Source organism: Barbus barbus (assembly GCF_936440315.1).
Source record: "Barbus barbus genome assembly, chromosome: 42".
Taxonomy (NCBI): Eukaryota; Metazoa; Chordata; class Actinopteri; order Cypriniformes; family Cyprinidae; genus Barbus; species Barbus barbus.
Window position 1 is genome coordinate 20,565,314 of NC_136720.1, and position 24,995 is coordinate 20,590,308.

Below are 24,995 nucleotides of genomic sequence, written 5' to 3' on the forward strand. Positions count from 1 at the left end.
AATGAAAAATATATTTTTACAGCATGTTAATTCTTCCATGATAGTATGAACTAACAAAGAACAATTTTTTTAAAGCATTTATTAATCTTTTTAATGTTAGAAAAATAGTCATGTTCAAAAGATAAACTTTCAAATGTAATAATATATTAACACATTTTGGAATTAATATTGATCAACATTAAATGGTATATAATTATTAATGTTTATATATATATAATGATAGCTACAGACACCAAACTCGGTACATAAATTGTTCTTATTAATCCGGACAACTTTCTAATTTACAGTCATTAGCTACGACCAACAGGAAGTCGGCTATATTTATTTTAATGTGGGTTTTTTTTTTAAACGGGCTGTAAACAAATTCATACTCCTCCAAACAGAAACACGGAAATCACACCAAACATTTTTTCTCATGATGCCAAAATACTGATGATGCTAAATTGCGGACGGATTTAGGATATCTTGAACGATGATTTAATGGAAATTTATTAAAGTTACAGTAAACAAGAAAAAACATTTTTTTTTTATCTTTTAAGAGCAGCTTCCAAACACTTCATAAAAAATTACATACACAGAACAATACAGTCTGAGGTTATGGGATTAATTTCATGAATTTACAATACACTATGCGGAGGAGAAAATTTAAAAACTATCAGAGCTGCTTTTGAGTGAGAGCTCCCTGCCAGCCTGCCTCTGAGTGAGAGCTCCCAGAGCTCCCTGTCACTGCTGCTGAGTGAGGGGTGGGGGTGGGCTGTGAGTGACTGTGTGAGTGACTGTGTGGATTGAGTGTGGATTGAGGCAGTGGGTGAGAGAGAGAAAGAGAGAGAGGGTCTGTTTTTTAAAATCTTAAAAAAATGCTTATAAATCATTAAAGATTTTGATAACACTTTATAATAAGGTCTCATTTCTTAACATTAGGAAATGCATTAATTAACGTGAACTAACAATGAAAAATATATTTTTACATCATGTTAATTCTTCCATGATAGTATGAACTAACAAAGAGCAATTTTTTTTAAAGCATTTATTAATCTTTTTAATGTTAGAAAAATAGTCATGTTCAAAAGATAAACTTTAAAATTTAATAATATATTAACACATTTTGGAATTAATATTGATCAACATTAAATGGTATATAATTATTAATTTGTATATATATATATATATATATATGATAGCTACAGACACCAAACTCGGTATATAAATTGTTCTTATTAATCCGGACAACTTTCTAATTTACAGTCATTAGCTACGACCAACAGGAAGTCGGCTATATTTATTTTAATGTGTGTTTTTTTTTTTTAAACGGGCTGTAAACAAATTCATACTCCTCCAATCAGAAACACGGAAATCACACCAAACATTTTTTGTCATGATGCCAAAATACTGATGATGCTAAATTGCGGACGGATTTAGGATATCTTGAACGATGATTTAATGGCAATTTATTAAAGTTACAGTAAAAAAGAACACTTTTTTTTTTTATCTTTTAAGAGCAGCTTCCAAACACTTCATAAAAAATTACATACACAGAACAAGACAGTCTGAGGATATGTGATTATTTCATGAATTTACAATACACTATGGCGAAAAGAAAATTTTCAAACTTATCAGAGTTCTCCTGTCTCTGTGCTTCTAATGTGTGCGGTGGGTGACTGGGTGGGTGACTGACTGTGTGAGTTTAGTGAGTGTGGAGGGGGAGGGGGAGAGAAAGAGAGAGAGAGAGAGGGTCTGTTTAAACTTCTCAATAAAATCCTTAAAAAATGCTTATAAAGCATTAAAGGTTTTGATAACACTTTATAATAAGGTCTCATTTCTTAACATTAGGAAATGCATTAATTAACGTGAACTAACAATGAAAAATATATTTTTACATCATGTTAATTCTTCCAGGATAGTATGAACTAACAAAGAACAATTTTTTTTTAAAGCATTTATTAATCTTTTTAATGTTAGAAAAATAGTCATGTTCAAAAGATAAACTTTAAAATTTAATAATATATTAACACATTTTGGAATTAATATTGAACAACATTAAATGGTATATAATTATTAATGTTTATATATATATATATATAATGATAGCTACAGACACCAAACTCGGTACATAAATTGTTCTTATTAATCCGGACAACTTTCTAATTTACAGTCATTAGCTACGACCAACAGGAAGTCGGCTATATTTATTTTAATGTGGGTTTTTTTTAAACAGGCTGTAAACAAATTCATACTCCTTCAAGCAGAAACACAGAAATCACACCAAACATTTTTTCTCATGATGCCAAAATACTGAAGATGCTAAATTGTGGACGGATTTAGGATATCTTGAACGATGATTTAATGGCAATTTATTAAAGTTACAGAAAAAAGAGAACTTTTTTTTTTTTATCTTTTAAGAGCAGCTTCCAAACACTTCATAAAAAATTACATACACAGAACAATACAGTCTGAGGATATGTGATTAATTTCATGAATTTACAATACACTATGGAGAGGAGAAAATTTAAAACTTATCAGAGTTCTCCTGTCACTGCTTCTAATGTGTGCGGTGGGTGACTGGGTGAGTGACTGACTGTGTGAGTTCAGTGAGTGTGGAGGGAGAGAGAGAGAGAGAGAGGGTCTGTTTAAACTTCTCAATAAAATCCTTAAAAAATGCTTATAAAGCATTAAAGGTTTTGATAACACTTTATAATTAAGTCTCATTTGTTAACAGTAGGGAATGCATTAATTAACATGAACTAACAATGAAAAATATATATTTTACAGCATGTTAATTCTTCATTGATAGTATGAACTTACAACGAACTAACAATGAACAAAATATTTTTAATATTAGAAAAATAGTCATGTTCAAAAGATAAAACTTTAAAATGTAATAATATATTAACACATTTTGGAATTGATTTTGATCAACATTAAATGGTATATATTTATTAATGATGTAAATTAACAACAGTTAAATAATGTTGTTTTTTAACATTGGTTAATTCACAAATAACATTAAATATTAACAATATATTTTTTACTTTATTCATTTGTGTTAGAAAAAAATATTCATGTTAGTTAATGGAAAAATAAATCATTAAAACCTTTGGTAACTATAATAATTTCTCATTTGTTAGCATTAGTAAATGCATTAACTAACATGAACTACCAATGAAAAATATATTTTCACAGAATTTAAAGTTTTATATGTTGTTCTGTGTGTGTGTGTGTTTCACAGAGTTGATGGTTTGGATTAACCCTTTAATTGCCGTATCCCTTAAAACCAAACTGCCAGAGGGTTACTGTAATGCTTGTGCTCGCTGGGCACCGTTTTATCGATGCCACCGGGGTGGCGTATGCTGACGGCTTGGGCCCGTCATCGCTGCTCGCAGCTATATTTTTTTTTTTTTTTTTTTTTTTTTTTTTTTTTTTTTTTTTTATTTCAATCATCCGGGCACTTTTGGGGGCCTTAACGTGCCCGAAAACTCTCGAAAATTGGCACGCACGTTGGAACCTGCGGCCATTAGGACGCCGCTGAGGCTGGGACCCGGGCGTGGCACAGGGGCTCTACGGCGCCCCCTGGAAAATTGTCAGAAAGCTTGATGTATAGCTCACACATACTTGCACGTATTCATATGAAACTCGGTACACATATAGAACTCATTGAGCCGAACAACTTTCGCGCAGCATGTCATAGGCTCCGCCCAACAGGAAGTCGGCTATTCAGGGCTGTTTAAAAAGCGCATGCTCTGGAATTTGATATACTCCTCTGAGGATTTCCATACGATTGCCACCAAACTCGGTGAACATGATCTCAAGACATTGGGGACGCTAAATTGCGAAGATATTTTTGATATGTCGAACGGTTTGCCCGTGGCGAGGCGATGAAGTTATGGCGAAAAATGAGACCCAGGAAATGCCTAATAACGTCCACATACATTGTATGATGTTGATCAAACTCCAGTGGTTTGTTCGTTGTATGATGCCGATCGGATAGATGTGACTATTATGACTGAAAGTTATAGCGCCACCAACTGGCTGCAGGAAGTGTGTCGTTTTCAAAATTATTTGAATTCAGCATCTTATTTTTACTCGATTTGCTTCAAACTTCACCAGAATAATGTCAAAACACGGCCGATGTAAAACTGTGAAGGGAATATTGATATCTAAAATTATGTTGCCATGGCAACGTGTCAAAGTTGAAAATTCGTTTCTGGTGATTTTGAGGCAGATAACATGTTTAGAATGTCATGAAACTCAACACACATATCCATTTTAATGATAGTTAGACACTGGAAAAACCTCATAAACGGGCGTGGAAGAGGCACTCTATAGCGCCACCTTTTGTCAAAAATGGGGGGGTTAGTTTTAGCTACAGACACCAAACTCGGTACATAAATTGTTCTTATTAATCCGGACAACTTTCTAATTTACAGTCATTAGCTACGACCAACAGGACGTCGGCTATATTTATTTTAATGTGGGTTTTTTTTTAAAACGGGCTGTAAACAAATTCATACTCCTCAAAGCAGAAACACGTAAATCACACCAAACATTTTTTCTCATGATGCCAAAATACTGAAGATGCTAAATTGCGGACGGATTTAGGATATCTTGAACGATGATTTAATGGCAATTTATTAAAGTTACAGTAAAAAAGAGATTTTTTTTTTTTTTTTATCTTTTAAGAGCAGCTTCCAAACACTTCATAAAAAATTACATACACAGAACAATACAGTCTGAGGATATGTGATTAATTTCATGAATTTACAATACACTATGCAGAGGAGAAAATTTAAAAACTATCAGACAGTTGTTACAATGCTTCTATGAGTGAGAGTTCCCTGTCAGCCTGCAGCTGAGTGAGGGGGTGGGGGTGGGGTGTGAGTGACTGTGTGAGTGACTGTGTGGATTGAGGAGCTGGGTGAGAGAGAGAAAGAGAGAGAGGGTCTGTTTTTTTTAAATCTTTAAAAAATGCTTATAAAGCATTAAAGGTTTTCATAACACTTTATAATTAAGTCTCAATTGTTAACAGTAGGGAATGCATTAATTAACATGAACTAACAATGAAAAATATAATTTTTTACAGCATGTTAATTCTTCATTGATAGTATGAACTTACAATGAACTAACAATGAACAAAATATTTTTAATGTTAGAAAAATAGTCATGTTCAAAAGAGAAACTTTAAAATTTAATAATATATTAACACATTTTGGAATTAATATTGATCAACATTAAATGGAATATAATTATTAATGATTATATATATATAATGATAGCTACAGACACCAAACTTGGTACATAAATTGTTCACATTAAGCCGGACAACTTTCTAATTTACAGACATTAGCTACGACCAACAGGAAGTCGGCTTTTTTTTTTTTATGTGTTTTTTTTTTTCAAAACGGGCTGTAAACAAATTCATACACCTCCAAGCAGAAACCACAAATTCACACCAAACACAGAACAAGACAGTCTGAGGATATGTGATTAATTCCATGAATTTACAGTACACTATGGCGAGAAGAAAATTTTAAAACTTATCAGAGATATCCTGTCACTGTGCTTCTAATGTGTGCGGTAGGTGACTGGGTGAGTGACTGACTGTGTGAGTTCAGTGAGTGTGGAGGGGGAGAGAGAGAGAGAGAGAGAGAGAAAGAGAGAGAGAGAGAGAGAGAGTCTGTTTAAACTTCTCAATAAAATCCTTAAAAAATGCTTAAAGCATTAAAGGTTTTGATAACACTTTATAATTGAGTCTCATTTGTTAACAGTAGGGAATGCATTAATTAACATGAACTAACAATGAAAAATATATTTTTTAAAGCATGTTAATTCTTCATTGATAGTATGAACTTACAATGAGCTAACAATGAACATAATATTTTTAATATTAGAAAAATAGTCATGTTCAAAAGATAAAACTTTAAAATTTAATATATTAACACATTTTGGAATTGATTTTAAACATTAAAACATTGATTTCAACATTAAATGGTATATATTTATTAATGATGTAAATTAACAACAGTTAAATAATGTTGTTTTTTAACATTGGTTAATTCACAAATAACATTAAATATTAACAATATATTTTTTACTTTATTCATTTGTGTTAGAAAAAATTATTCATTTTAGTTAATGGAAAAATAAATCATTAAAAAATGCTTATAAATCATTAAAACCTTTGGTAACTATAATAATTTCTCATTTGTTAGCATTAGTAAATGCATTAACTAACATCAACTACCAATGAAAAATATATTTTCATAGAATTTAAAGTTTTATATGTTGTTCTGTGTGTGTGTGTTTCACAGAGTTGATGGTTTGGATTAACCCTTTAATTGCCGTATCCCTTAAAACCAAACTGCCAGAGGGTTACTGTGATGCTTGTGCTCGCTGGGCACCGTTTTATCGATGCCACCGGGGTGGCGTATGCTGACGGCTTGGGCCCGTCATCGCTGCTCGCAGCTATATTTAGGGCCCAAGCCAGTAAGGCGCAGGGCCCTATTGTTCCCCTAAGGATTATTATTATTTTTTTTTTTTTTTTTTTTTTTTTTTTTTTTTTTTTTTTATTATTTTTTATTTCGACTATCCGGGTACTTTTGGGGGCCTTAACGTGCCCGAAAACTCTTGAAAATTGGCACACACATTGGAACCTGCGGCCATTAGGACGCCGCTGAGGCTGGGACCCGGGCGTGGCACAGGGGCTCTACGGCGCCCCCTGCAAAATTGTCAGAAAGCTTGATGTATAGCTCACACATACTTGCACGTATTCATATGAAACTCGGTACACATATAGAACTCATTGAGCTGAACAACTTTCATGCTGCATGTTTTAGGCTCCGCCCAACAGGAAGTCGGCTATTCAGGGCTGTTTAAAAAGCGCATGCTCTGGAATTTGATATACTCCTCTGAGGATTTCCATACGATTGCCACCAAACTCGGTGAACATGATCTCAAGACATTGGGGACGCTAAATTGCGAAGATATTTTTGATATGTCGAACGGTTTGCCCGTGGCGAGGCGATGAAGTTATGGCGAAAAATGAGACCCAGGAAATGCGTAATAACGTCCACATACATTGTATGATGCAGATCAAACTTCAGTGATTTGTTCGTTGTATGATGCCGATCGGATAGATGTGACTATTATGACTGAAAGTTATAGCGCCACCAACTGGCTGCAGGAAGTGTGTCGTTTTCAAAATGCTTTGAATTCAGCATCTTATTTTTACTCGATTTGCTTCAAACTTCACCAGAATAATGTCAAAACACGGCCGATGTAAAACTGTGGAGGGAATATTGATATCTAAACTTATGTTGCCATGGCAACGTGTCAAAGTTGAAAATTCGTTTCTGGTGATTTTGAGGCAGATAACATGTTTAGAATGTCATGAAACTCAACACACATATCAGTATTAATGATAGTTAGACACTGGAAAAAGCTCATAAACGGGCATGGAAGAGGCACTCTATAGCGCCACCTTTTGTCAAAAATGGGGGGGTTAGTTTTAGCTACAGACACCAAACTTAGTACATAAATTGTTCTTATTAATCCGGACAACTTTCTAATTTACAGTCATTAGCTACGACCAACAGGAAGTCGGCTATATTTATTTTAATGTGGGTTTTTTTTAAAAACGGGCTGTAAACAAATTAATACTCCTCCAAGCAGAAACACGGAAATCACACGAAACATTTTTTATCATGATGCCAAAATACTGAAGATGCTAAATTGCGGACGGATTTAGGATATCTTGAACGATGATTTAATGGCAATTTATTAAAGTTACAGTAAAAAAGATAATTTTTATTTTTTTTTATCTTTTAAGAGCAGCTTCCAAACACTTCATAAAAAATTACATACACAGAACAATACAGTCTGAGGATATGTGATTAATTTCATGAATTTACAATACACTATGCTTAGGAGAAAATTTAAAAACTATCAGCCTGCTTCTGAGTGAGAGCTCCTGCCACTGCTTCTGAGTGAGGGGTGGGGGTGGGGTGTTGTGGGGTGTGAGTGACTGTGTGAGTGACTGTGTGGATTGAGGCAGTGGGTGAGAGAGAGAGAAAAAGAGAGAGAGGGTCTGTTTTTTAAAATCTTTAAAAAATGCTTATAAATCATTAAAGATTTTGATAACACTTTATAATAAGGTCTCATTTCTTAACATTAGGAAATGCATTAACATGAACTAACAATGAAAAATATATTTTTACAGGATGTTAATTCTTCCATGATAGTATGAACTAACAAAGAAAATTTTTTTTTAAAGCATTTATTAATCTTTTTAATGTTAGAAAAATAGTCATGTTCAAAAGATAAACTTTAAAATTTAATAATATATTAACACATTTTGGAATTAATATTGATCAACATTAAATGGTATATAATTATTAATGATTATATATATATAATGATCGCTACAGACACCAAACTCGGTACATAAATTGTTCTTATTAATCCGGACAACTTTCTAATTTACAGTCATTAGCTACGACCAACAGGAAGTCGGCTATATTTATTTTAATGTGGGTTTTTTTTTTAAAACGAGCTGTAAACAAATTCATACTCCTCCAAACAGAAACACAGAAATCACACCAAAACATTTTTTCTAGTGATGCCAAAATACTGAAGATGCTAAATTGCGGACGGATTTAGGATATCTTGAACGATGATTTAATGGCAATTTATTAAAGTTACAGTAAAAAAGAGAATTCTTTTTTTTTTTTTTTTTTTTTAAGAGCAGCTTCCAAACACTTCATAAAAAATTACATACACAGAACAATACAGTCTGAGGATATGTGATTAATTTCATGAATTTACAATACACTATGCAGAGGAGAAAATTAAAAAACTATCAGAGCTGCTGCTGAGTGAGAGCTCCCTGTCACTGCTTCTGAGTGAGGGGTGGGGTGTGAGTGACTGTGTGAGTTCAGTGAGTGTGGAGGGGGAGAGAGAGAGAAAGAAAGAGAGAGAGAGAGAGAGAGAGAGAGGGTCTGTTTAAACTTCTCAATAAAATCCTTAAAAAATGCTTATAAAGCATTAAAGGTTTTGATAACACTTTATAATTAAGTCTCAATTGTTAACAGTAGGGAATGCATTAATATTTTTTACAGCATGTTAATTCTTCATTGATAGTATGAACTTACAATGAGCTAACAATGAACATAATATTTTTAATATTAGAAAAATAGTCATGCTCAAAAGATAAAACTTTAAAATGTAATAATATATTAACTCATTTTGGAATTAATATTGATCACCATTAAATGGTATATAATTATTGTTGATGTTAACTAACAACAGTTAAATAATGTTGTTTTTTAACATTGGTTAATTCACAAATAACATTAAATATTAACAATATATTTTTTACTTTATTTGTGTTAGTAAAAATTATTCATGTTAGTTAATGGAAAAATAAATCATAAAAAAAATGCTTATAAATCATTAAAAGCTTTGGTAACTATAATAATTTCTCATTTGTTAGCATTAGTAAATGCATTAACTAACATCAACTACCAATGAAAAATATATTTTCACAGAATTTAAAGTTTTATATGTTGTTCTGTGTGTTGTGTTTCACAGAGTTGATGGTTTGGATTAACCCTTTAATTGCCGTATCCCTTAAAACCAAACTGCCAGAGGGTTACTGTATTGTGTGTGCTCGCTGGGCACCGTTTTATCGATGCCACCGGGGTGGCATATGCACTGGCGGCTTGGGCCCGTCATCGCTGCTCGCAGCTATATTGAATCATTGTTCCCCTAAGAATTTTTTTTTTATTTCAACTATCCGGAGGGTTTCGGGGCCCTTAACGTGCCCGAAAACTCTCGAAAATTGGCACGCACATTGGAACCTGCGGCCATTAGGATGCCGCTGAGGCTGGGACCCGGGCGTGGCACAGGGGCTCTACGGCGCCCCCTGGAAAATTGTCAGAAAACTTGATGTATAGCTCACACATACTTGCACGTATTCATATGAAACTCGGTACACATATAGAACTCATTGAGCCGAACAACTTCCGTGCAGCATGTCATAGGCTCCGCCCAACAGGAAGTCGGCTATTCAGGGCTGTTTAAAAAGCACATGCTCTGGAATTTGATATACTCCTCTGAGGATTTCCATACGATTGCCACCAAACTAGGTGAACATGATCTCAAGACATTGGGGACGCTAAATTGCGAAGATATTTTTGATATGTCGAACGGTTTGCCCGTGGCGAGGCGATGAAGTTATGGTGAAAAATGAGACCCAGGAAATGCCTAATAACGTCCACATACATTGTATGATGCAGATCAAACTTCAGGGATTTGTTCGTTGTGTGATGCCGATCGGATAGATGTGACTATTATGACTGAAAGTTATAGCGCCACCAACTGGCTGCAGGAAGTGTGTCGTTTTCAAAATGCTTTGAATTCAGCAGCTTATTTTTACTCGATTTGCTTCAAACTTCACCAGAATAATGTCAAAACACGGCCGATGTAAAACTGTGAAGGGAATATTGATATCTAAAATTATGTTGCCATGGCAACGTGTCAAAGTTGAAAATTCGTTTCTGGTGATTTTGAGGCAGATAACATGTTTAGAATGTCATGAAACTCAACACACACATATCCATTTTAATGATAGTTAGAAACTGGAAAAAGCTCATAAACGGGCGTGGAAGAGGCACTCTATAGCGCCACCTTTTGTCAAAAATGGGGGGGTTAGTTTTAGCTACAGACACCAAACTCGGTACATAAATTGTTCTTATTAATCCGGACAACTTTCTAATTAACAGTCATTAGCTACGACCAACAGGAAGTCGGCTATATTTATTTTAATGTGTTTTTTTTTTAAAAACGGGCTGTAAACAAATTCATACTCCTTCAAGCAGAAACACGGAAATCCACCAAACATTTTTTCTCATGATGCCAAAATACTGAAGATGCTAAATTGCGGACGGATTTAGGATATCTTGAACGATGATTTAATGGCAATTTATTAAAGTTACAGTAAAAAAGAGAACACAATTTTTTTTTATCTTTTAAGAGCAGCTTCCAAACACTTCATAAAAAATTACATGCACATAACAATACAGTCTGAGGATATGTGATTAATTTCAGGAATTTACAATACACTATGGAGAGCAGAAAATTAAAACTATCAGAGATCTCCTGTCTCTGTGCTTCTAATGTTTGCGGTGGGTGACTGGGTGGGTGACTGACCGTGTGAGTTCAGTGAGTGTGGAGGGGGAGGGGGAGAGAAAGAGAGAGAGAGAGAGAGAGAGAGAGAGAGAGAGAGAGAGAGAGAGAGAGGGAGGATCTGTTTAAACTTCTCAATAAAATCCTTAAAAAATGCTTATAAAGCATTAAAGATTTTGATAACACTTTATAATAAGGTCTCAATTGTTAACATTGGGAAATGCATTAATTAACGTGAACTAACAATGAAAAATTTATTTTTTACAGCATGTTAATTCTTCATTGATAGTATGAACTTACAATGAACTAACAATGAACAAAATGTTTTTAATGTTAGAAAAATAGTCATGTTCAAAAGATAAAACTTTAAAATGTAATAATATATTAACACATTTTGGAATTGATTTTGATAAACATTAAATGGTATATATTTATTAATGATGTTAACTAACAACAGTTAAATAATATAGGTTTTTAAGATTGGTTAATTCACAAATAACATTAAATATTAACAATATATTTTTTACTTTATTAATTTGTGTTAGAAAAAATTATTCATGTTAGTTAATGGAAAAATAAATCATTAAAAAATGCTTATAAATCATTAAAACCTTTGGTAACTAATAATTTCTCATTTGTTAGCATTAGTAAATGCATTAACTAACATCAACTACCAATGAAAAATATATTTTCACAGAATTTATAGTTTTATACGTTGTTCTGTGTGTGTGTGTTTCACAGAGTTGATGGTTTGGATTAACACTTTAATTGCCATATCCCTTAAAACCAAACTGCCAGAGGGTTACTGTGATGCTTGTGCTCGCTGGGCACCGTTTTATCGATGCCACCGGGGTGGCGTATGCTGACGGCTTGGGCCCGTCATCGCTGCTCGCAGCTATATTGAATCATTGTTCCCCTAAGAATTTTTTTTTTATTTCAACTATCCGGAGGGTTTCGGGGCCCTTAACGTGCCCGAAAACTCTCGAAAATTGGCACGCACATTGGAACCTGCGGCCATTAGGATGCCGCTGAGGCTGGGACCCGGGCGTGGCACAGGGGCTCTACGGCGCCCCCTGGAAAATTGTCAGAAAGCTTGATGTATAGCTCACACATACTTGCACGTATTCATATGAAACTCGGTACACATATAGAACTCATTGAGCCGAACAACTTCCGCGCAGCATGTCATAGGCTCAGCCCAACAGGAAGTCGGCTATTCAGGGCTGTTTAAAAAGCACATGCTCTGGAATTTGATATACTCCTCTGAGGATTTCCATACGATTGCCACCAAACTAGGTGAACATGATCTCAAGACATTGGGGACGCTAAATTGCGAAGATATTTTTGATATGTCGAACGGTTTGCCCGTGGCGAGGCGATGAAGTTATGGTGAAAAATGAGACCCAGGAAATGCCTAATAACGTCCACATACATTGTATGATGTAGATCAAACTTCAGTGATTTGTTCGTTGTATGATACCGATCGGATAGATGTGACTATTATGACTGAAAATTATAGCGCCACCAACTGGCTGCAGGAAGTGTGTCGTTTTCAAAATGCTTTGAATTCAGCAGCTTATTTTTACTCGATTTGCTTCAAACTTCACCAGAATAATGTCAAAACACGGCCGATGTAAAACTGTGAAGGGAATATTGATATCTAAAATTATGTTACCATGGCAACGTGTCAAAGTTGAAAATTCGTTTCTGGTGATTTTGAGGCAGATAACATGTTTAGAATGTCATGAAACTCAACACACATATCAGTATTAATGATAGTTAGACACTGGAAAAAGCTCATAAACGGGCGTGGAAGAGGCACTCTATAGCGCCACCTTTTGTCAAAAATGAGGGGGTTAGTTTTAGCTACAGACCCCAAACTCGGTACATAAATTGTTCTAATTAATCCGGACAACTTTCTAATTTACAGTCATTAGCTACGACCAACAGGAAGTCGGCTATATTTATTTTAATGTGGGTTTTTTTTAAAAACGGGCTGTAAACAAATTAATACTCCTCCAATCAGAAACACGGAAATCACACCAAACATTTTTTATCATGATGCCAAAATACTGAAGATGCTAAATTGCGGACGTATTTAGGATATCTTGAACGATGATTTAATGGCAATTTATTAAAGTTACAGTAAAAAAGATAATTTTTTTTTTTTTATCTTTTAAGAGAAGCTTCCAAACACTTCATAAAAAATTACATACACAGAACAATACAGTCTGAGGATATGTGATTAATTTCATGAATTTACAATACACTATGCTTAGGAGAAAATTTAAAAACTATCAGAAAGCTGTTAGACTGCTGAGTGAGAGGTCCTGTCAGCCTGCAGCTGAGTGAGGGGTGGGGGTGGGGTGGGCTGTGAGTGACTGTGTGAGTGACTGTGTGGATTGAGCCAGTGGGTGAGAGAGAGAAAGAGAGAGAGAGGGTCTGTTTTTTAAAATCTTTAAAAAATGCTTATAAATAATTAAATAAGGTCTCAATTCTTAACATTAGGAAATGCATTAATTAACGTGAACTAACAATGAAAAATATATTTTTACAGCATGTTAATTCTTCCATGATAGTATGAACTAACAAAGAACAATTTTTTTAAAGCATTTATTAATATTTTTAATGTTAGAAAAATAGTCATGTTCAAAAGATAAAACTTTAAAATTTAATAATATATTAACACATTTTGGAATTGATTTTGATCAACATTAAATGGTATATATTTATTAATGATGTTAACTAACAACAGTTAAATAATGATGTTTTTTAACATTGGTTAATTCACAAATAACATTAAATATTAACAATATATTTTTTACTTTATTCATTTGTGTTAGAAAAAATTATTCATGTTAGTTAATGGAAAAATAAATCATTAAAACCTTTGGTAACTATAATAATTTCTCATTTGTTAGCATTAGTAAATGCATTAACTAACATCAACTACCAATGAAAAATATATTTTCACAGAATTTAAAGTTTTATATGTTGTTCTGTGTGTGTGTGTTTCACAGAGTTGATGGTTTGGATTAACCCTTTAATTGCCGTATCCCTTAAAACCAAACTGCCAGAGGGTTACTGTAATGCTTGTGCTCGCTGGGCACCGTTTTATCGATGCCACCGGGGTGGCGTATGCTGACGGCTTGGGCCCGTCATCGCTGCTCGCAGCTATATTTATTTTTTTTTTTATTTTTTATTTTTTTTATTTTTTTTTTTTTTATTTCAATCATCCGGGCACTTTTGGGGGCCTTAACGTGCCCGAAAACTCTCGAAAATTGGCACGCACGTTGGAACCTGCGGCCATTAGGACGCCGCTGAGGCTGGGACCCGGGCGTGGCACAGGGGCTCTACGGCGCCCCCTGGAAAATTGTCAGAAAGCTTGATGTATAGCTCACACATACTTGCACGTATTCATATGAAACTCGGTACACATATAGAACTCATTGAGCCGAACAACTTCCGCGCAGCATGTCATAGGCTCCGCCCAACAGGAAGTCGGCTATTCAGGGCTGTTTAAAAAGCGCATGCTCTGGAATTTGATATACTCCTCTGAGGATTTCCATACGATTGCCACCAAACTAGGTGAACATGATCTCAAGACATTGGGGACGCTAAATTGCGAAGATATTTTTGATATGTCGAACGGTTTGCCCGTGGCGAGGCGATGAAGTTATGGCGAAAAATGAGACCCAGGAAATGCCTAATAACGTCCACATACATTGTATGATGTATATCAAACTTCAGTGATTTGTTCGTTGTATGATGCCGATCGGATAGATGTGACTATTATGACTGAAAGTTATAGCGCCACCAACTGGCTGCAGGAAGTGTGTCGTTTTCAAAATGCTTTGAATTCAGCATCTTCTTTTACCTCGATTTGCTTCAAACTTCACCAGAATAATGTCAAAACACGGCCGATGTAAAACTGTGAAGGGAATATTGATATCTAAAATTATGTTGCCATGGCAACGTGTCAAAGTTGAAAATTCGTTTCTGGTGATTTTGAGGCAGATAACATGTTTAGAATGTCATGAAACTCAACACACATATCAGTATTAATGATAGTTAGACACTGGAAAAAGCTCATAAACGGGCGTGGAAGAGACACTCTATAGCGCCACCTTTTGTCAAAAATGAGGGGGTTAGTTTTAGCTACAGACACCAAACTCGGTACATAAATTGTTCTTATTAATCCGGACAATTTTCTAATTTACAGTCATTAGCTACGACCAACAGGAAGTCGGCTATATTTATTTTAATGTGGGTTTTTTTTAAAAACGGGCTGTAAACAAATTAATACTCCTCCAAGCAGAAACACGGAAATCACACCAAACATTTTTTATCATGATGCCAAAATACTGAAGATGCTAAATTGCGGACGGATTTAGGATATCTTGAACGATGATTTAATGGCAATTTATTAAAGTTACAGTAAAAAAGATAATTTTTTTTTTTTTTTATCTTTTAAGAGCAGCTTCCAAACACTTCATAAAAAATTACATACACAGAACAATACAGTCTGAGGATATGTGATTAATTTCATGAATTTACAATACACTATGCTTAGGAGAAAATTTAAAAACTATCAGAGAGCTCTTAGACTGCTTCTGAGTGAGAGATCCCTGTCAGCCTGCAGCTGAGTGAGGGGTGGGGTGGGGTGTGAGTGACTGTGTGAGTGACTGTGTGGATTGAGGAGCTGGGTGAGAGAGAGAAAGAGAGAGAGGGTCTGTTTTTTAAAATCTTAAAAAAATGCTTATAAATCATTAAAGATTTTGATAACACTTTATAATAAGGTCTCATTTCTTAACATTAGGAAATGCATTAATTAACGTGAACTAACAATGAAAAATATATTTTTACAGCATGTTAATTCTTCCATGATAGTATGAAATAACAAAGAGCAATTTTTTTTAAAGCATTTATTAATCTTTTTAATGTTAGAAAAATAGTCATGTTCAAAAGATAAACTTTAAAATTTAATAATATATTAACACATTTTGGAATTAATATTGATCAACATTAAATGGTATATAATTATTAATTTGTATATATATATATATATATATGATAGCTACAGACACCAAACTCGGTATATAAATTGTTCTTATTAATCCGGACAACTTTCTAATTTACAGTCATTAGCTACGACCAACAGGAAGTCGGCTATATTTATTTTAATGTGTGTTTTTTTTTTTTAAACGGGCTGTAAACAAATTCATACTCCTCCAATCAGAAACACGGAAATCACACCAAACATTTTTTGTCATGATGCCAAAATACTGATGATGCTAAATTGCGGACGGATTTAGGATATCTTGAACGATGATTTAATGGCAATTTATTAAAGTTACAGTAAAAAAGAACACTTTTTTTTTTTATCTTTTAAGAGCAGCTTCCAAACACTTCATAAAAAATTACATACACAGAACAAGACAGTCTGAGGATATGTGATTATTTCATGAATTTACAATACACTATGGCGAAAAGAAAATTTTCAAACTTATCAGAGTTCTCCTGTCTCTGTGCTTCTAATGTGTGCGGTGGGTGACTGGGTGGGTGACTGACTGTGTGAGTTTAGTGAGTGTGGAGGGGGAGGGGGAGAGAAAGAGAGAGAGAGAGAGGGTCTGTTTAAACTTCTCAATAAAATCCTTAAAAAATGCTTATAAAGCATTAAAGGTTTTGATAACACTTTATAATAAGGTCTCATTTCTTAACATTAGGAAATGCATTAATTAACGTGAACTAACAATGAAAAATATATTTTTACAGCATGTTAATTCTTCCAGGATAGTATGAACTAACAAAGAACAATTTTTTTTTAAAGCATTTATTAATCTTTTTAATGTTAGAAAAATAGTCATGTTCAAAAGATAAACTTTAAAATTTAATAATATATTAACACATTTTGGAATTAATATTGAACAACATTAAATGGTATATAATTATTAATGTTTATATATATATATATATAATGATAGCTACAGACACCAAACTCGGTACATAAATTGTTCTTATTAATCCGGACAACTTTCTAATTTACAGTCATTAGCTACGACCAACAGGAAGTCGGCTATATTTATTTTAATGTGGGTTTTTTTTAAACAGGCTGTAAACAAATTCATACTCCTTCAAGCAGAAACACAGAAATCACACCAAACATTTTTTCTCATGATGCCAAAATACTGAAGATGCTAAATTGTGGACGGATTTAGGATATCTTGAACGATGATTTAATGGCAATTTATTAAAGTTACAGAAAAAAGAGAACTTTTTTTTTTTTATCTTTTAAGAGCAGCTTCCAAACACTTCATAAAAAATTACATACACAGAACAATACAGTCTGAGGATATGTGATTAATTTCATGAATTTACAATACACTATGGAGAGGAGAAAATTTAAAACTTATCAGAGTTCTCCTGTCTCTGTGCTTCTAATGTGTGCGGTGGGTGACTGGGTGGGTGACTGACTGTGTGAGTTCAGTGAGTGTGGAGGGAGAGAGAGAGAGAGAGAGGGTCTGTTTAAACTTCTCAATAAAATCCTTAAAAAATGCTTATAAAGCATTAAAGGTTTTGATAACACTTTATAATTAAGTCTCATTTGTTAACAGTAGGGAATGCATTAATTAACATGAACTAACAATGAAAAATATATATTTTACAGCATGTTAATTCTTCATTGATAGTATGAACTTACAACGAACTAACAATGAACAAAATATTTTTAATATTAGAAAAATAGTCATGTTCAAAAGATAAAACTTTAAAATGTAATAATATATTAACACATTTTGGAATTGATTTTGATCAACATTAAATGGTATATATTTATTAATGATGTAAATTAACAACAGTTAAATAATGTTGTTTTTTAACATTGGTTAATTCACAAATAACATTAAATATTAACAATATATTTTTTACTTTATTCATTTGTGTTAGAAAAAATTATTCATGTTAGTTAATGGAAAAATAAATCATTAAAAGCTTTGGTAACTATAATAATTTCTCATTTGTTAGCATTAGTAAATGCATTAACTAACATCAACTACCAATGAAAAATATATTTTCATAGAATTTAAAGTTTTATATGTTGTTCTGTGTGTGTGTGTTTCACAGAGTTGATGGTTTGGATTAACCCTTTAATTGCCGTATCCCTTAAAACCAAACTGCCAGAGGGTTACTGTAATGCTTGTGCTCGCTGGGCACCGTTTTATCGATGCCACCGGGGGTGGCGTATGCTGACGGCTTGGGCCCGTCATCGCTGCTCGCAGCTATATTTTTTTTTTTTTTTTTTTTTTTTTTTTTTTTATTTCAATCATCCGGGCACTTTTGGGGGCCTTAACGTGCCCGAAAACTCTCGAAAATTGGCACGCACGTTGGAACCTGCGGCCATTAGGACGCCGCTGAGGCTGGGACCCGGGCGTGGCACAGGGGCTCTACGGCGCCCCCTGGAAAATTGTCAGAAAGCTTGATGTATAGCTCACACATACTTGCACGTATTCATATGAAACTCGGTACACATATAGAACTCATTGAGCCGAACAACTTCCGCGCAGCATGTCATAGGCTCCGCCCAACAGGAAGTCGGCTATTCAGGGCTGTTTAAAAAGCGCATGCTCTGGAATTTGATATACTCCTCTGAGGATTTCCATACGATTGCCACCAAACTCGGTGAACATGATCTCAAGACATTGGGGACGCTAAATTGCGAAGATATTTTTGATATGTCGAACGGTTTGCCCGTGGCGAGGCGATGAAGTTATGGCGAAAAATGAGACCCAGGAAATGCCTAATAACGTCCACATACATTGTATGATGTTGATCAAACTCCAGTGGTTTGTTCGTTGTATGATGCCGATCGGATAGATGTGACTATTATGACTGAAAGTTATAGCGCCACCAACTGGCTGCAGGAAGTGTGTCGTTTTCAAAATTATTTGAATTCAGCATCTTATTTTTACTCGATTTGCTTCAAACTTCACCAGAATAATGTCAAAACACGGCCGATGTAAAACTGTGAAGGGAATATTGATATCTAAAATTATGTTGCCATGGCAACGTGTCAAAGTTGAAAATTCGTTTCTGGTGATTTTGAGGCAGATAACATGTTTAGAATGTCATGAAACTCAACACACATATCCATTTTAATGATAGTTAGACACTGGAAAAACCTCATAAACGGGCGTGGAAGAGGCACTCTATAGCGCCACCTTTTGTCAAAAATGGGGGGGTTAGTTTTAGCTACAGACACCAAACTCGGTACATAAATTGTTCTTATTAATCCGGACAACTTTCTAATTTACAGTCATTAGCTACGACCAACAGGACGTCGGCTATATTTATTTTAATGTGGGTTTTTTTTTAAAACGGGCTGTAAACAAATTCATACTCCTCAAAGCAGAAACACGTAAATCACACCAAACATTTTTTCTCATGATGCCAAAATACTGAAGATGCTAAATTGCGGACGGATTTAGGATATCTTGAACGATGATTTAATGGCAATTTATTAAAGTTACAGTAAAAAAGAGATTTTTTTTTTTTTTTTATCTTTTAAGAGCAGCTTCCAAACACTTCATAAAAAATTACATACACAGAACAATACAGTCTGAGGATATGTGATTAATTTCATGAATTTACAATACACTATGCAGAGGAGAAAATTTAAAAACTATCAGACAGTTGTTACAATGCTTCTATGAGTGAGAGTTCCCTGTCAGCCTGCAGCTGAGTGAGGGGGTGGGGGTGGGGTGTGAGTGACTGTGTGAGTGACTGTGTGGATTGAGGAGCTGGGTGAGAGAGAGAAAGAGAGAGAGGGTCTGTTTTTTTTAAATCTTTAAAAAATGCTTATAAAGCATTAAAGGTTTTCATAACACTTTATAATTAAGTCTCAATTGTTAACAGTAGGGAATGCATTAATTAACATGAACTAACAATGAAAAATATAATTTTTTACAGCATGTTAATTCTTCATTGATAGTATGAACTTACAATGAACTAACAATGAACAAAATATTTTTAATGTTAGAAAAATAGTCATGTTCAAAAGAGAAACTTTAAAATTTAATAATATATTAACACATTTTGGAATTAATATTGATCAACATTAAATGGAATATAATTATTAATGATTATATATATATAATGATAGCTACAGACACCAAACTTGGTACATAAATTGTTCACATTAAGCCGGACAACTTTCTAATTTACAGACATTAGCTACGACCAACAGGAAGTCGGCTTTTTTTTTTTTATGTGTTTTTTTTTTTCAAAACGGGCTGTAAACAAATTCATACACCTCCAAGCAGAAACCACAAATTCACACCAAACACAGAACAAGACAGTCTGAGGATATGTGATTAATTCCATGAATTTACAGTACACTATGGCGAGAAGAAAATTTTAAAACTTATCAGAGATATCCTGTCACTGTGCTTCTAATGTGTGCGGTAGGTGACTGGGTGAGTGACTGACTGTGTGAGTTCAGTGAGTGTGGAGGGGGAGAGAGAGAGAGAGAGAGAGAGAGAGAGAGAGAGAGAGAGAGAGAGTCTGTTTAAACTTCTCAATAAAATCCTTAAAAAATGCTTAAAGCATTAAAGGTTTTGATAACACTTTATAATTGAGTCTCATTTGTTAACAGTAGGGAATGCATTAATTAACATGAACTAACAATGAAAAATATATTTTTTAAAGCATGTTAATTCTTCATTGATAGTATGAACTTACAATGAGCTAACAATGAACATAATATTTTTAATATTAGAAAAATAGTCATGTTCAAAAGATAAAACTTTAAAATTTAATATATTAACACATTTTGGAATTGATTTTAAACATTAAAACATTGATTTCAACATTAAATGGTATATATTTATTAATGATGTAAATTAACAACAGTTAAATAATGTTGTTTTTTAACATTGGTTAATTCACAAATAACATTAAATATTAACAATATATTTTTTACTTTATTCATTTGTGTTAGAAAAAATTATTCATTTTAGTTAATGGAAAAATAAATCATTAAAAAATGCTTATAAATCATTAAAACCTTTGGTAACTATAATAATTTCTCATTTGTTAGCATTAGTAAATGCATTAACTAACATCAACTACCAATGAAAAATATATTTTCATAGAATTTAAAGTTTTATATGTTGTTCTGTGTGTGTGTGTTTCACAGAGTTGATGGTTTGGATTAACCCTTTAATTGCCGTATCCCTTAAAACCAAACTGCCAGAGGGTTACTGTGATGCTTGTGCTCGCTGGGCACCGTTTTATCGATGCCACCGGGGTGGCGTATGCTGACGGCTTGGGCCCGTCATCGCTGCTCGCAGCTATATTTATTTTTTATTTTGAAAGATTATTTATTTAGCTTTCAGATGATGTATAAATCTCAATTTCAATAAATTGACCCTTATGACTGGTTTTTGTGGTCCAGGGTCACATTTAAAGTCAATAATTATTTGTCTTAATTATAACGTTCACTTATGACTTAGAATTTTTCCACTTCTCTCAAATTTCACTTTGTCACGATCGTGACTTTGTCATAATACATAATTTTAATTATAATTTTAATGTGATTTGTCATGATTATGACATAGTATCTCATAAATGTGATTTTTTTTTTTAAATGTAAAACTCAACTGATTCAATTTGACTATATAAAACTTGATTTACCAGAGCATTATTTTTTTCTTATGTGATGGAAATCAGCTTCCACAGGTATTAAATGGTAACACTTTGTGATTATGCTAATAATTCAGTAACAAATCATGGTAAGATGTTGTTTTTGGACCTCGGTCAGGATAATACTATGCTTTTTTGATGTGCCATAATAATGGCATGGCTTTATAAGAAAAAAAAAAAAAAAATATATATATATATATATATATATATATATATATATATATTAGTATTACCATACTATCCCCGGGCGCAGCATAATTGGCTGCCCACTACTCCGGGTGTATGTTCACTACTGAGTGTACACTTGGATGGGTTAAAAGCAGAGCACAAATTCCGATTATGGGTCACCATACTTGGCCACACACCACTTCCCTTTCCCTTTTTTTTCTTTTATATGTACCATGGTAATGTCATGTGTCAAATATGCCAAAAACGTGGTATTACCCTGGTCCAGGTCCAAAAAACAAACAAACACTGGATGATACTGTACATGTACCAAGCTAATCTAATGGGTTTTTTTAACAGTGTATGACAGGATAATATAACAATTTAAATACAGCAGATGGTGCCATGTGGTCATACATAATTCATCGCCATCTGTGTGTTCTGTTATTGATTTAATTTTCAGACTGAGGTGCCTCCTGCATTGCTATTGTTTTAATGCCTTCACATTAATGTGTCATGCAGGTGGTCAGTCATTTTTCAGCCGCAAGGATTCTATCAGGACTATTTATACGTCCCTGAACAACGAACTGAAGAAGGTGGTCTCCATGGGCCGCCACACATCTGGAGGCTGCACTCCTAACCTGGAAGATCTCCTGCCCCATTTGTCCGAGCAGCTGTGTCACTTCACGCAGGCCAGGATGGAGATCGCAGACTTCTACGAGAAGATGCATTCTCTGGGCAGCCAGAAGACTGTGAACTCTGAGGAGCTCGTGAGCACGCTGGAGAGCATTCTGCAGAAGTACAGTTCCAGGTGAGAAACACATGCTTCATTGACTTGTTTTAGAATCATTACAATGAGCAACAATTATTAAAAACAACGGTTGTTTTGTATATTACTGAAATGGCCTAAGAATGGTTTTAGATTATGAGGATCATTCTTTGAGTGTGTTGCGAAAGTCTCTGTGGTGTTGTGTGTTATCCATACCAGCAGAGGGAGCTGTGGCTCACCTTGCTCAGACTCACCCCTTATTTATTAGCATTTATTTTAACAATTTGTTTTTACACCCAATACAAGTGGAATAGAAAAATAAAAATGGATAAAATTGAGGTGCATTTAAAAAAAAAAAGTGTATATATATATATATATATATATATATATATATGTGTATGTATATATGTGTGTGTGTGTGTGTGTGTGTTGTATTTTTTAAAAGGGGTCATATAATATTTCACCTTTTTAACTTGTTTTAGTGTGTAATGCAGCTGTGTGAGCATAAACAACATCTGCAAAGTTACGAAATTCAATGCAAAGGGAGAAATAGTCTTTTACAGAATTAGCATAGCATCGCCTACAGCAAACGACTGGTAAGGGACAACAACATAATTCTGGGTTAGTGACATCATAAACCCCGCCCCTGGGAGCATGCAACTAAGGGGGCGAGGCCATGCTGCGCTGCTTTAGAGAAGAGGAAGAAAACTAGGGGTGTGCATAAAAATCTATTCATATACTTTATGAATCGCGATTCTGTCTTCTAACAATTCTTATGGATTCACAAGTTTCAAAATTAATGTTCTGAAGCAGTGGTTCTAAATCCTGTTCCTCGCGTCACACTGCTTGGCATACACTCTGCTCTGCATCTCTCTTTCTCTCATTCAGCTCAGCTCAGATTATAGTAATATATACTGACATAAGCACAGTGATAAATACAAGCGCTGAAGCGCATGTGCAATAACCGATTACAGTTCATTGAACAAGTTTGAAAAATATTGTATAAGCCCTTTCTAATAAAGATCTGTTAAAGCTCATTTGGATTTCACGAAATGATCTTTAAAATACAGTATCTTGAAAAAGAGATGTAAGTGGAAATACTACTTAAATAGCCCGTTAAATGACAAGCTTGTTCTAGCAGAAATCGTTTTATAGTGTGAGGGCAAGTGATGTATAAAGCAGTATGTGAGCCCAGCACCTGGTTAATGACATCTGAAGCCGAGTGCTCCCACTGACTGCTCAAGGTGAACTCTGCACTTCACTAAAGGAAGAGAGAGAGAGAGAGAGATGGAAGGAAGGAAGAATGCCAAACATTGAGTCATCTCACAAATGTTATCTGATCAGTTCATCTGTCAGCCAAGTGCTCAGCAGAGATTTGGTCTTTGCCAGCAGTGTGACACTACAGAGGGTCTGCAGAAGTTGACCTTGAGAAATCAGCTGTGAACTCTATCAAATGTCTGCTGGCCTACAAAGAAAATGCTTTGAATGTGAAATTTGTGTTGCAAAAATCATTATTTCCAAACAGGTTTCCTCAAACACCCATCTTCCAATGGCTGGTTAAACAGATAGCCCCGCCCCTAATCTCTCACTATTGGTTGCTGTGTGAAGATGTTCTCATAGCGCCCGGGTTATCTCTGAATTAAACTGCGATAGAAAGTACTCTTCTGTCAGCCTTTTTTATGAAGAAGCTGACTTTTCTTTCTCTCTCTATCATTTCCTCGTGCTCTCTTTCCGGCTGCCTGCTAAGACATGTAATTAATGATCAGTCAGGGGTGAAGAGTTTTCACGCTGCTGCTGAATACAGGAGAAGTAATGAGCTCTATGCCGCCCTGCAGTATTCATGACTTTCTCCGGCACTAATGAGCAAAGAGAACAAGCTGGTGCGACGTCGCTCGCTCAAACACAAACGGGACACACAGATTGCAGGATTACAGAGATGTTGACAATCGTCCACCATCTTATATTGTCTCATATTGATATCAGAGTCCCATTTCACGTAGGGCTGCACAATTTAAAAAAAAACATTGCCATATTTAGTTTTTCTGCAATGTATATTGTGATAAGTGTAAAATTATGAAAATACAGGAATTTACTCAAGATGATTTTAATAGCTTTATTTGGAGAAAAAAATTCTAATTTGAGAATAAGTTGGTTGATTTTTGCTCAGGAGTGCATCTGCATTTAA

The 24,995-nt window shown here is 34.4% G+C and overlaps 1 protein-coding gene across 1 annotated transcript in view; it reads left to right on the top strand.

The window, feature by feature from the left end:
- LOC306861494 (KICSTOR subunit 2) overlaps nucleotides 1–24,995 on the top strand; it is a 100,172-nt gene that overhangs the window by 73,144 nt on the left and 2,033 nt on the right. The window contains exon 2 of the mRNA XM_079403765.1: nucleotides 22,564–22,852. Coding sequence (XP_079259891.1) covers nucleotides 22,564–22,852 — 289 coding nt within the window. The remainder of the gene's footprint in view (nucleotides 1–22,563; nucleotides 22,853–24,995) is intronic.